The sequence below is a fragment of the Pteronotus mesoamericanus genome, unplaced genomic scaffold, assembly GCF_021234165.1.
Source record: "Pteronotus mesoamericanus isolate MK-2021 breed Mesoamerican mustached bat unplaced genomic scaffold, CSHL_Meso_final contig_173, whole genome shotgun sequence".
Taxonomy (NCBI): domain Eukaryota; kingdom Metazoa; phylum Chordata; class Mammalia; order Chiroptera; family Mormoopidae; genus Pteronotus; species Pteronotus mesoamericanus.
Window position 1 is genome coordinate 11,397,212 of NW_026555072.1, and position 14,004 is coordinate 11,411,215.

At 42.3% G+C, this 14,004-nt stretch overlaps 1 protein-coding gene across 2 annotated transcripts; it reads right to left on the minus strand.

Moving 5' to 3' along the window:
- Positions 1-3,131: 3,131 nt before the first annotated feature.
- MID1IP1 (MID1 interacting protein 1) lies at positions 3,132-5,361 on the minus strand. 2 transcript variants are annotated; one of them, XM_054566403.1, is made up of 2 exons: positions 5,140-5,361; positions 3,132-4,887 (listed from the first exon to the last, which is right to left on the minus strand). In XM_054566403.1, exon 2 carries the CDS (start codon positions 4,646-4,648, stop codon positions 4,097-4,099), a length of 552 nt encoding a protein of 183 aa, XP_054422378.1. In that variant the 5' UTR covers positions 4,649-4,887; positions 5,140-5,361; the 3' UTR covers positions 3,132-4,096. The 2 variants fall into 2 exon arrangements, with proteins under 2 accessions (XP_054422378.1, XP_054422377.1); XM_054566402.1 differs by having other exon boundaries at positions 5,105-5,361.
- Between the last annotated feature and the right edge of the window lie 8,643 nt (positions 5,362-14,004).

The window sequence follows — 14,004 nt, forward strand, 5'->3', positions numbered from 1 at the left end:
TGTCATCCTGTACACCCAAAGGTTGCAAGCTTGATTCCTGGTCGGGGCACATCCTAAGTTGCGGGTTCGATCGCCAGTCGAGGTGCATGGAGAAGCAACCATTCTCTCTCACATTGATGTTTCTCTTTTTCACTGTCTTTTCTTCTGTCTCTAAAATCAATATATTCTCTGGTAAGGATTTTTTTAATTGCTTCCACAATTTTGAAGAAAACACCACTTCTGTCATCATTTGGTGCAAAACTCTTCAAAACAAATCGCACTAGGTTGTAATGGTATAAATGTACTAGATGTCACATTAAAAGAGAGTCACCTTCTTTTTAAAAAGGGGTGTGTTATATATGATTTGAGCCCTTGACCCACCAGAACTGTGTCCAATTTGCAAATATCTGAAAACCACAGAAGGGAGACAGCAGCAGGGAGGTGGGGGACAGGAGGGGAAACTCTTTCCCAAATGATTTTGTTCAGCAACTAAAAATAAGGGGAAATGATGAGGTATATGCAAATGACAGTAACTTTCATTTTTTTTAATTTTTTAAAAAAGCTAGTTAGACTAGATTTCAGTTTGGTCCATGCCACATCCATAGATAGCTGCCATGACAGACTACCTAACAATTAGGTTCAGGTTCAAAGAAATAGTAAATTAGACCAGACCACTAAGGAACACTGTGAGAATGTAAACCATGAAAAAGCCAACATAAGCAAAGCAGAAGGCTGTTTTCAGGGCCAAAAGAGGCCTTCTCAGACATTGGTGTGAGGTTTTGGTGCAGAAAATTCTTATCAAATGTAAATATCTTTAGGTAAACAACTGCAATCGAAGCTGTTTCTTTTTGCCCAGTTCATGTCTGTGCTTTCTCTTTAGTCACAAACTGTCATGGGGATGGGCACTGTCAGACAACCAGGATCTCTGTAAGCTCATTAAGGAGGTGACACACAATGTTTGTAACTTTTTAATCTATAAGGTGCTTTAAGCTTCCTTAAGAAAGACCTGAAAATGTAAAATCTCTTATCACTTTACCTCAGAAGTTAAGCAAAATTTTAACTTGCTTGAGAGGTTCTAACAAGTGAATCTGTTGGGGGATTTGTCCTGTTTTGTTTCAGAAACTGATCTGGAAAAAATATAGTAGTTACTGTAAGTGGAATAGCACTTATTGGGCCTAGGCAATCTTATTGGTTCATTAAAATATCCAATCCTTTTTAACAGTGATCATCATTGCTCCTAGATCAGAATCAAATCACTGTATATAAATATACCCTTACATAGTTCAACTTTTTCAGAAATAAAGTTAACATTGATAATTTTTAATTTTGTTATAAACATGTACTTTTTTGTATTCCACTTACCACAGGAATATTCTGAAAACAGCTTGCAGTTAGCATCTCATAAAATTCTATTATCTGCCCAAGCTTTTTGGTTTTATTTTAGCCTCTCCCTCAATACTTTGAGAAGTTTACCCATTTTATTCTGTAATTAAAGTTATGCTTTTCTCCAAAATGGACATTTCATATAGTCCTGAAGAAGTCAAGGGGTCAAGAGAGACATGAGCCAACATTTAGCAAGAGCAAGAGAGAAACGTGTAAGGCCCTTGAGTAGTGCCTAAATAAACTTCGAAGCCTCAGGCAGACTATATATCATCTCATTTAATTCTCACTGCAACTCCATCAAGTAAGCATTATAGTTATTATTATGCCTAATTTCAAATATGGCAACAAGCTTGAATGCTAAAATATTCATAATTAATCAGTAAGAACAAGAGGATTTGAACACACTTTCTGATTCCAAAGTCTTGGCATTTCTTTCTTGGTGGCCTCTGTAGTTTATTTTCTTTGGGGGTTTTTTTTGTTTGTTTGTTTCTTTTTTTTTTTTTTTTTGCTTGCACTTTGACATTTTAAAAGGGATACAAAGCAAGAAGCTGTATACCTTACTTTTGGTGCTGCCCAGTTTATCTTTTATTTAATGGTTAACTTCTCTAGCAACAGCTGGCACCCAGTCTTGACACTTCTCCATTTTTTCACTGCTGCTAAAAGCTGATAATGCACCTGAACTACTCACACAAAAACTTTTTGCTTTATTTAAAAGTGTAACATTATATGTATGTTAAGGTCAAGCTCTACAAGCTTAGAGATGTCTCATGACTACAAGTTTGAAAACTGAAGTTGATCTAACAAGGACTGCATTTTCCCTAAACAAATAATTAAATAAACACACACACACACACACACACACACACACACACACACACAATGTATTTCACCCATCTCACCATCCTGGGCAAGAATGCATTTTCCCTAAACAAATAATTAAACATACACACACACACACACAAATGCATTTTCCCTAAACAAATAAACTCTCTCTCTCTCTTCTCTCTCCCTCTCTCCCTCCCCCCCCCCCCCCGCCCTCTCTCCCCCCCCTCTGTATTTCACCCATCTCACAATCCTGGGCAAGAATGATAATGGCATCTGAGAAGTGCTCCCTTCCCAAGAGCTCTACTGCAACCTTGACCAGATCTGCTGTCCACATTTGCAGACTGGTTCATTGAAAAACTATAAGCATTGCTGGACACTGTCTAACAAACCTTAGCACTTCACTGGAAACTAATGAAAGAGACCAGAGCACAAGTTATAACACATTTAAGTGTCTCTTAAGATCAACATAAAACACTTGTAAATAAAGATCTGCAAGGTGTGTACACTAATATTAGCTGGAGTTTCTCATTCTTTACTGCTTAGTAGCCAAGAGAAACTTTTACCTTTAAAGTAAGTTTTTATGCCTCAAAACACTTGTTTATGCTTGAGCTTCTTAAAAATATCAAAATGTTAAGTACTCCAATAAGCTGGTCAACTTTGTTGGAAAATACAATGTATGTACTTTTCTAAATACTTTGAATATTAATTAACTTTTTGTTGAGATGTATGGGTCTTGGTACTGAATTAGAAATAAAAAGCTTGGAAGTAAATTGTTTCCATAGCTGCTTCCCAAACAAATCTGAACACTTACAGAGATGATTACCCACTTTCTTGAAATAGCAAACGGAAAATAAAATTTGCTAAAAAAATCAGTTAAATTTATTTTTTTATTTAACCACTAAGTCATTCAATGATGGGTTAAAGAGCAACAAACTTCTGTCAAGTTTCATTAACACATTTGACTTTTTTATTTTTAGAATATAGTCTACAACTGGATTAAAAAAGTTTTAAATAAATTTAAGACATATAACAACAGTGGAACTCTTCATCATTCAATGTACAACACTGATAGAATGTCAGTTGGTTCCATTTCGGACAAGTTCACTTTCTCATAATAATGCTATTATTTCCACTGGCTGACTGGCAAGCTTTGTACAAGCTGGCACAGTGCCAACTTACACGCACTAGGGTGGGGGTAGTGGTGGCGTGAAAGGCATGGGTAGAGTGCCACAGGACAACTACACTGTGTAACAGAAAATCATTAATAAAGTAGTACCGGTTACCCACAGACAGTGCTGTTTGTGCGCTTATCACAATGAAATCGCCGAAGTTTCAGAGCAAGGAGGAGATTCGAAAAACTTAAGAAAGGGCCACTATTACAAAAAGAGAAATAGTGCAAACAGGAAAACTGATGCAATCCTAGCAACTCTGAGGCCTCCACCAGCCTAAGGGCGCAGAGGCGGGAGCCTGTTGTGTGCCCCGCCTTCCCCAGCGCCCAGCTCCTCTGGGCGGCGCTCCCAAGTGTGGCAACCCAGTGCCGCGCCCTGGCATGGCCCCTTCTCGGCCCTCCTGCTCCGGAAAGAACAGCAAAGAAACTCCAGGAAAGGCACAGGCTGAATGTAAGGGCGTCAGCCCAGTTCCATTACCACCAAGGCAGAATACAGCCCCGACACCGTCCCGCGGGAGGCAAGGTCCTTAAGCCACCCACCTCTCCCGCCACCACTTTCTTTTCTCATCTCCCCAAATAAGCCCCCTCCTCCATGCAGCCCTGCCGCACCCCTCCAAGTACTCAGCCCCCCAACTTTTCAGTTGACCCATCGCTCCCTACAGCCAGAAAGAAAACAGCTTTCAGGAAAGAGAGTGAAAAATGGGGCCGGGAAGGGCGCTCGGCAGCCGCGGGCACCCCTCCTCAGTGGCCCCAGTTGCTGAAGCCAATCTCCTGCTTGTATCTATTGGTGAGGATGTTGGCTTTGCGCGTGAGTTTGGAGAGCACGGTGTGCAGCCCGCGCAGGTGGTAGTGAAACTGCTGTTCCAGATCCTCCTCCCCGGCGTCTGCGCCCTCCAAGTGGCTCAGGTCCACCAGGATGTCCTTGGACTTCCAGGTGCTGCCCTCCTCGCTCCCCGCCGGCTGCGGCGGCTGGTGTAGAACCCCCCACTCGATGTCGTTGCGGATGGACTTGAGCAGCATGTAGTGGCTGTACATGTCCCGGGAGGGCGCGAAAAAGCTGCCGTTGGCGCTACCCGCGCCAGCAGCTGGGGGGGTACGCTCTTCCAGACAGCTGCTACTGCCGCCTACCTCCACGCCGACAGCGTTGTCCAGCCCAGGCTCAGCCAGGGGCACATCACGCAGCAGGCTGGGCACCATCACTGTCTGGTCCATGTTGTTCACCGCGCCAATGAAGCGGTTCATGGCGTTAAACAGCGAATGCTTCTGGTTGTAGGTGTCGCAGATTTGCATCATGGTGGCCACGAGAACACCAAAGCACAGAGGCACGGGATGGCCGGCTAGGGCGAGGTGGTGCCCGCCTGCACGAGTTCTTGGAAGCCTGAGCGAGGGACCTGGCTACAGCCGGAGCGGCGGGATTCCCGGCTCCTCCTCCGCCCTCTCAGAGCCCGGCCCTGCGGGATGCGAGGCTACTCCTGACTTTGGCGTCCGGAAGCTCACGATGGCGGCGCGTGGTCCGTGGGTCGAGCCCTGACCTGGTTGGAGGAGGAACGAGAGATTATTCACCCCGCTAGTGTGTCCGTCGTCCCCGCCGTCGCGCACCTCCCTCCACGATTACTGCTCCTCCGGGACAGCGCCTGCGTGCCTCCCGGTAGCCGGGCTGCCCACACCTCCACTCCTGCCGAGGGCCGCAGAGAGAAGGGGCGCTCCCCACCCCAGTCTTCCTTGGAAAAGCCGAGTCCAAACACTTACGTTGACCGCGAGAGAGATGGACTGGGGAAACCCACCTCCTCTTTCGCCTCGAGATCCCCTGCTGCTATGTAGCTCAGCGTTTTCGCTACTGGTGGCCGGTGCCTGTAGGCGCTTCTGTGGTCAGTGAGACCGAACTGTGACTGCGGCCGGTGGTGGTGGCGGTGGCGGCGTTGGCCCCCTACCCATCCCAGGTGCTCAATTTATAGAGCCCCAGAAAGGTGTCGCAGGCGCTAAGGGGCCACCCCCGGTGTCTCCTCCTCCCGCCTCCCTGCAGCGCCGAGATAAAAGTCCCAAGCCAGGATGACCGGGAGTAACACTCTCCTGGCCCTTTCTAGAGCGGGGGCGGGGCGCGCTGGGCCAGCTCCGCCTCTCGCCTGATACCGGGGTGGAGGGAGGGCGCAGTGGCGGAGCAGGGCTGGAACAGCCGCACCCCACAGGCGAGAGAGCAGAGCAGGCCAGTTGGGGGAGGGCCGGGCTGTGCGCGGGTTAAAGAAAGCCCCAGCGTCGGACCGGCAAGAGGGCGGGCTGGCGTGCTGGACTTGGGTGGGCCTTGTCAGCGCTCCCGGGGTGGGGTGGCCGCAATGCACGCTCTCCGGTTGCAAAGTGAGCCCCTCAACCCCGCATCAATAGTAGTTGCATCCCGGAAACTACTGTCCTGATTTATTATTAGCTGTTGGGGAAGAGGGACCCGCAGCAGCCGCAACTGTATCCCGGGACTCTTATGTAAGAATGGTGGCTGGGCATGTAGGGTGCACGTGGAGGCATAGTGCTTCCGCTGTGGCCCTGGCCTTGGCCAGCTGCTGGGGGAGGGGAACCTCCTAGTGAGATCTCTCCCAGTCTTTCCTGTAACAGCTGCTGCCTGTGATGAAGACTGACCCTCCATCTGATCTGCACATTTTTTTTCCTCCAAAAGATCAACCGTAGCAATGGGAATAAGTAACTACATTCTTGATTTTTGTCCAAGTCCCGCTACTCAGTGATGCAAAGGGCCAGGAGAGGGTGACTGTAGTTAGGGCTAGTGTTGGGATTTTCATCTTTTAACAGAAACATAGTAAGGTGTTCAGTACTTTGAGGTGGGCAGAGTTTGAAGTGTTCCTTTCCAGAGATAGTTCTTAAAACACAAGGTCATTTAATAGGGTCTTAATAAGCTATGTACCAAATCGCTGGATTTAACTTTTAAGAGCCTTGCACCTTAAATTTCACTTAGGGATTCCAAACCACAGGCTGATTTCATTGCTTTTGTTTTATTATTTCACTTCACTTGCCATGTCCTTCATCTGCCAGCCTTCTCCAACAGTCCTACAAATAATTGAACAAGACTCAATTTTCTAATTTTAAATTGTGTTTCACTAAAACCTTCCAGGAGTGATTTTGGTAGTGTTCTCTTGCAAAACAAAATGTACCAAAAGCACAAAGCACATAATAAAGAGGTTTATTTCTTCCCTCTTTTACTTGCAATCTGTATTTACATTTTTTCCATGGAAAACTATCTTCCAAATTGTCTCTTGAATGAAAATCTAACTTGGTGCAACAAAGGCTCACCTATAGACAACAGGACACAAGTCAGTGATCTCTGGAGACAAAGCCCAGTCTGGGGACCCTCCCCCCTCTCAGGTCTTACTAGCTCCAGATTATAGCTCATGTTTTACCTATAAAATGGGGATAATGGTAACTGCTCAACCTACCTATCAGGATATTTGGATCAATGAAAAGAAAAATCTAGAGCAAAAAGCATTATATAAATTGAAAGCATTAAAGTAATCTCACCTTCCCACTTAGCACACATGGTGACTTAGAAACTTTTTCAGCCTCAAGTCATTTATCAATAAAACGGTGCTTCTCCCATGGGCTGTACTAAATTTTTGGTTGAAGATAATGGATTTTAAAAATATGTAAATTTTAAAGCACTTTACAATGATTAATTTTACTTGTTGTAGGACCTCATCATAGCCTACAGGTTTTTATGGAAAGAATCAGAAACCTTTAAAATATGGGAAAAGTCAATAATAAGTATGAAGAACCACAGACGTGCCACCCCGACTGCTAAAGCAGCAAGAGTACAAAATAGTCCAGGTTGACTTTAAATCCTTATGTCCAATGAGATACAAGGCGTTGCAAGAGAAAAACACATTTCTAGTTTCCGGTAGCTGAACCTGTCATTATTTAAAACATATTTTGCCCCCCATGACAGACCCTGTTGATATTTTAAGTACTTATGCTTCTGAGTGAAAACCTAGTATTCAGATGAGTAATGAAATGCCAGAATCCTGCCCCTTTTTCTTCCCAGTTACAGCAAAGTGTGACAATAAGTCGCAGAAAACGGAAATCAAAGTTATCTATCAAAGGGATTCAGGAAAAAAAAAAAAAGTCCAGCTGGGTAAAAAGCCCCTATCGCCTTCTTTTTGGTCTCCACCTCCTCCTGCTGTTTCTTTCCAGCCTCTGGTCCCCAGGTCACTCTCTATCGCCCAGTTTCTTATCTCTCGCTCTTGTTCTTTCACATTTCTTAAACACTATAAGGGAAAGATGATGGCTCATGCACCTGCCTACAAAACTTCCCATACTCGGCCTCCTCAGCTCCCCTGGGGCGGCAAAACAACTTACAGCCACTGGGGTAACTCCGGAGTGGATGGAAATGTTCCCGGGCCAGAACTGCTAGGCCCTTGGAATCACCCCACTACCGCCCCTCCAGCGTCAGCCAATCAGGTGCCGTCAGACAACGTTATGCAAATAAGCATTCGCACCCCAGCCAGTCAGAAGCTTGGTCTCCCTCCCCCAAGCGTCCTCTTTCACCCCAGCCACTCCGAACTGGCAGCCGCGTCACTGGCAACCGGCGTGCAGCCAATTTTTCGCTACAAGCAGCTGAAAAAAAAAGAAAAAGGAAAGAAAGAGAGGAAAAGAAAAAGAAATGATTCCCTGGGGTCACTTAGGAAGGAAACAAGGTGGGCAGTCTGTCTGGTTACCCCAAACACTTTCCCAATTGCCATCTGGAAAAACCTGGAGATTCTGAGCAACCTAACGAGCCTTCCTTTGCCTCCTGAAAACAGAAGTCCTGCGTTGAGCAAACAGCTTTTGAGTATTTGTAGTAAGTCAGCAGGCTCAAGGCTGGGTCTCTGCTTCCTTCTCCATACGTTAAATTCTCAGTGAAAGACTTGTCTGGGTTTGCCGCCCTCCCTACTTCTTGGTACACAGCTCCAACTCTGGAGCTCTTAAATTCTGGTTCTTAATTCCCGCTTTACCTTATTACTTCAGCAACCAGGAAATCAAGTTTTGCTGGCCCATCTAAAAAGTGTCTACAAATTACCTCTTACATTGTGTCATTTGGATAGTTTGGGAAAAGATAGCATTTTAAATGACCAGAAATTCATAAAATAGAGAGCAAGTGTAAACTGTTCAAAGAAGGCAGATTGAAGAAATAAAAGGTTTGTCCTAGAGCTGGAGGGAAGGTTTGTAAGGCTAGAAACCGGATCAACCCAAGATAGTGTAGTTTCTAGATTACTTTGAGGCAGAGCTTAGACGGAAACACTTCATGCAAAGTGTCCTAGAAATATGACATTAGACTGTATTGTTGAAAGCCATGTAGTCCAACCACCCAGTTGTGCTGAAATCACTCACAACATCCCCACCAAGTGGTCACCCTAGCCCATATTCTTGTAATTTTCATTCTACATTATTAGTTCTCCTTCCTTGGAGCCTTCCAGGAGGCCATGCAGCACACCATCAAATATTTGAAAATAGATACTATGTCCTTTGAATCCACTATTTTTCAAGCCAGTTATCCACAGTTCCGGCAGCAGTCCTTCATTTCATCTTTGGAGTTGTTCATCCATCCTGGTCACTGTCTTTAGAAGTGGCTCCAGTTTGTTTGCAAGTGTGGTGTCTATGATTCATTCCAAACTCCATCTTTTCTGGGGAAAAAATGTAGTAGAGCCACCAATTTATTGTAAATGGCAATTTTTCTAGGTTATACTTATTGCACGCAAGTGTTTGGAACTTAGACATATTAACACATTTTATGTTCCCAACAAACTTGAGAAGAAAGTTAAGGCTTAGAGAGTTTAAGAGGCCAAAGTAGCAGAATTGGAATTTGACCTAGTTTTCTGATGTTAAAAACAATTTTTCTTCTACCACCCAACAAATATCTATTCTTACTGTGCTGTCTAACATTTAATGGACTTCTTTTAACAGCTACATCTATATGTTGCTGGTTAACAAAATTTGTGTATCTCATTTACGAGCAGGGCAGAACTTTTTGAACCAAAGTATAGAACTTTATATTTATTAGTTTACCCCATTACTCCAGCCTGTTCCAATATTTAGGTTCTATTTCTCTGTTCTAATGTATTTGGGGATCTTATCCAGACCTTTGGTAACTACTCTATATATTCATCCAAGTTATTGATAATAGGTTAAAGGAACACTGGGCAAAGGGCAAAGTGCTGCAGAATATTCAGAGAGGTCCTTCAGCTTGATATATGTCTATTAATTAGCATCTTTTGGCATGTGTTGTTTCAGCTAGCTATGAATCATAGTAATTGTATAATCATCTAGCCTATATTTTTCTTCTTGACCACAGAATATTATGAGGGACCTTGTTAAGTGTCTTGCTAAAGTCCCAAGTTAATGGCCAGCTTTCTTCTTATGGAATCAGGAAGCATGACATTTGTGTCATCTGCCACAGAAGAACCACTGTCACATGATACAAAAACACAGAAGGAGCATCATAATATTTTGAGTTAAAACTGGAGGAGAGTAATCTCACTTTAATTGTCATTATAGGAAACACTGTCATGAAGACTTAGTTGGGAGAAAACAGACAGGAAGATGCAAAAATCTAGAACATGTCAGTAGCGAGTCTGATGGCCTCAAACTTAAGCTTTCAGGTTCTGGCATGTCTGAATATGTTAGAGTTAATATTTTGTCTCAACTTCATATAAAAAACTCTTTAGCCTCAAATGCAGGATGAATAGAGCACAGGAATGTTGAGAATACTAAACATTACGTTTTGTTATGTTCTCAGCATTTCCACATCTTTGGGAAATCTAAACTATATAGAAAACGATACATTTAATTTGAGTATGGTAGATAAGAAAAGTGCAAAACTCATTATAGTTCTGCTTACCTACCATATAGGAGCTTCTAAGTTTGATTATTCATGAATCTCTTAGAATTCCAGGAACTTCTTGCATGATTAGCATAAAAGGAACAAACGAGGTATAGTTCAGGGGTAGAGCACAGAAGGAAAGAAGAGAGTCTTCTTCCCTCACTCTGTTTTTGTGTGTCAATTTGGTTAGTTTAAATTCTGAAATTAGATTAAATTAACATAGGAAAAAAGACATAATTACCAATATTTTATATTTCAAATCCTAAACTAAGTTTTAAATATATACTTATTTATATAAAAGTACATATATCACATTCCATTATTATGTGTATAATTTTTATATATAAACATATATAATGTATATTTAAATATACAACAATTTTTTGAGGCTATGATATCATAAGTAAATATTATCTAATAGAAAAGTTCAATAGTTTCACCCCCAAATATACTCTTTTAATAAAGGAAATGGGACCGAAATAATATGCACTGGAATTGAGGAGAATTAGCAAACATCATATTAGGTCTGGACAGAGTACTTAGGCTAATTCCATAACCATGAGCAAGAAGAAAAGAATATTATACCAAACTAAAGCCCCCCAAAAAGACGATATGCAAAAGATATAAATCTGGAAGCAAATAGAGCCCACAAACTGTTCTAGCTATAGAAAATATTAGTAAGAATATTAAAAATAATGACCCACTAGGAAGATTATAAAAAGGAAATTGCAAATTAAAGGAAACAAAATTTTAACAAAAAATGAACCACTAAAGAGTTAATAAGTGAACTGCAAACAAAAGGCAAAGCAGGAAGTTAAATTACTGGCATAGAATGAAGGGTTCAGATAATCACAGAGAAAAGACACAAGGTTAAAGAAAATAGCATATGTAGAATATACAAGACAAAGATAGCGCAGTAGACACATAACTGATATCATTGAGGTAAAGATGTCAACAAGTGAAACAAAAAATTTCAGACCCATAGAAAACTTTCCTTGATAAAACATATTCATTTGCTGATTTAATAAGCACACTGTGTACTAGGTAAATTTATTCAGAAGAGTCGGCATTGAAAATCAAGGTAGTTGCATTTTTTTACTTCAAGGAAGAAGAAAAAATATCTTCAAGTATCCAAGGAAGAAAAGAAGTCACCAAAAAAATTGAATAAAGCACAGGAGGGTAGAAACAAGCTAGTTTTACAGAAACATTTAATGACAGGAGACTATGGAACTATAAGAAAGAATATGTGACCCAAGAATATTATATCAACCCTGACTGGTGTGGCTCAGAGGGTTGGGTGTTTTCCCACAAACAAAAAGGTCACCTGTTCGATTCCAGGTCTGAGCACATACCTGGGTCGCATGTCAGGTCCCCTATTGGGGGCCTGTGAGGGGCAGCAGGTGCATGTTTCTCTTGCATATTTATGTTTCTCTCCTTCTCTTTCTTCCTCCCTTATCCTCTCTCTAAAAATAAGTATATAAAATCTTAAAAAAAATATTATATCACTCAAGTAAAAAAAAAACAACAAACCAACATTTAGAGATTCTCAAACATGAACTCAAAGCTTGAAACAAAATTTTTCAATGATAAAATTTTGCTAACAAAAAATGAATCAAAATAAAGAAGTCAAGAATAGAGAAACCCTGAAGAAGAGGTTCATGATGAGCTTGAATATATTTAAATATAGAAATAAGATTAAACAGTATAGGTACTATTCTTGCAGAACAGAATAAATATTTTAAATACTGGCACTGTAAAAACAATGCAAACAACAAAATTGGAAGAAGGAAGAATAAAGAATAGCAATGGTACTCAGCTTTTATTGCAGACTAAAACCAAATTGTGACATTTAAAAAATGAAGACACCAACATCTTAATAATTTTAGAAATTTTTTTCTCAATTCAGAGGAATCTTTTAGAAACTAATACAAGGTCTGTCCAGGAAAAGTCCAGCCATTGTTAATATAACGAGAGATGGTTTGTGCCACATTAATGTAAGCTGGTAGCCAAGAAAAGTGGACTGGAATGTGCATGCATGAACAATGATGACTTCACTGTACTAGTCAGTGAGGCTGGTAGATGCTGTTGAGTGAGCATGTGTACTCTGTGGCCATCACATTCAAAATGACTGAGCGAGTAGTGCAACAAATCTGCATCAAATTTTTCATTAAGCTTGAACATTCCTCTGTAGAAATTATTCAGATGACTCAGAAGGCTCCAGCTATGGGCAACTGGTGATTGGCAGCTTCATCACCACAATGTGCCCCGCTGATGCATCACATCTCATGCAGAGTTTTTTTGGCAAAACATTGAATCACGCAGGTGATCCAGCCCCACTAAAGTCCAGACGTGGTGCCCTGTGACTTCCAGCTTTTCCCAAAATTAAAATCACCTTTGAAAGGGAAGATATTTCAGACTGTTGATGACATTCAGGACAATACGACGGGGCAGCAACGGCGATTGGGAGAACTGTGTGAGGTCCCAAGGTACCTATTTTGAAGGAAACTGAGGCATCATTATCCAATGTACAATGTTTTCTGGATCATGAATCTTCTTCATTAAATGTCTCTATTGTTCATAGTACATGGCTACATATCTTGTGGACAGAACTCGTATATTCTGTAGCAAATAATCTCTTTCTAAAGTTCAATATTATTTTCAATGTCACTTCAATTAGTATTCAAGATTCAAGTAAACTTAATTTAAAATTTTATTTAATTTAGCATGTATAGTAATGTTTATTTCTTCTCCTGAGTGCTAGGTTCTAGTTATACAACTGTGTTCAATTTGTGAAAATTTGTTAAGCTGACACTTATTTTTTAATATTATTCTTCATATATGTTATACTTCAATAAGTATTTTTAAATTCCATTAATATAAAATTATCTGAGAGAGAATCAAGACGGCAGAGGTGTGAGTGGAAGTCACATTGACCTCCTCCCAGGACCAACCTGGAATTACAACTAAATTGGGGAGAGATCACCTGGAACAAACAACTGAACAATATAGCAAGAGAGGAGCCTTGCAACCTCGGAGACACGAGAATTGCCTTTAGCACAATCTAACTGGTAAGGAGAGCAGCATAGATTCAAGAAGATGGGCGGGGCGCCCACAGGCAGCAGCACCAGAAGGATATTGAAACAGCCAGTTGGATCCCCCTGAGAAGAGCAGGGTCTAAGCCTAAAGCGGGAAACTCTAGCCCACAGCACCAGAGACCAAAAAGTACACAGAAAACAGCCAGCTGTGAAAATTGGCCGGGTTGCTCTCTGCCAGAGACAGGTGGCTGGAGACTCAAAGAGCCTTTTAAAGGGCCAACGCATAAATTTTTATTTGCAGCCACTTTCCCTGGTCTTCAGCAAAGGCAGGGACAGAGTGGGCTAGAGACACCTGAGGAGAGACTGGGGAAGGAGGCTCTGGGGAGAGAACTGAGAGAGTAGCCAGTGAGATCTTGGTGCTGACTCATTCCCCATGTGGCAGCAGCCATCTTCCTCAGGCAGAGACCACTCCCGCTGAGAGGCAGCGTCAGAGGACCCAATAGCTCTGCCCCCAGGTGGGATTCCACCCTGCGCTGTGCTATCTAAGCTGCCTGCTGAGTGCAGAGTGGCAGCCACAGACAGTACATCCCTGGCTAAAGGGGATGCAGAGAGGTCTGGAGACACTTGAGGAGAGACTGGGGACGGAGGCTTAAGGAAGAGAACAGAGTAGCCGGCAGGATCCCAGTGCTGACTCCTTCCCCAGATGGCAGCAGTGTAGAGGATCCAATAACCCCATGCCCAGGAGGGACTCCACCCCACCTTGA

Coding starts and splice junctions, on each gene's coding strand:
- MID1IP1 (XM_054566403.1), bottom strand. CDS start 4,648: ATGATGCAAATCTGCGACACCTACAACCAGAAGCATTCGCTGTTTAAC.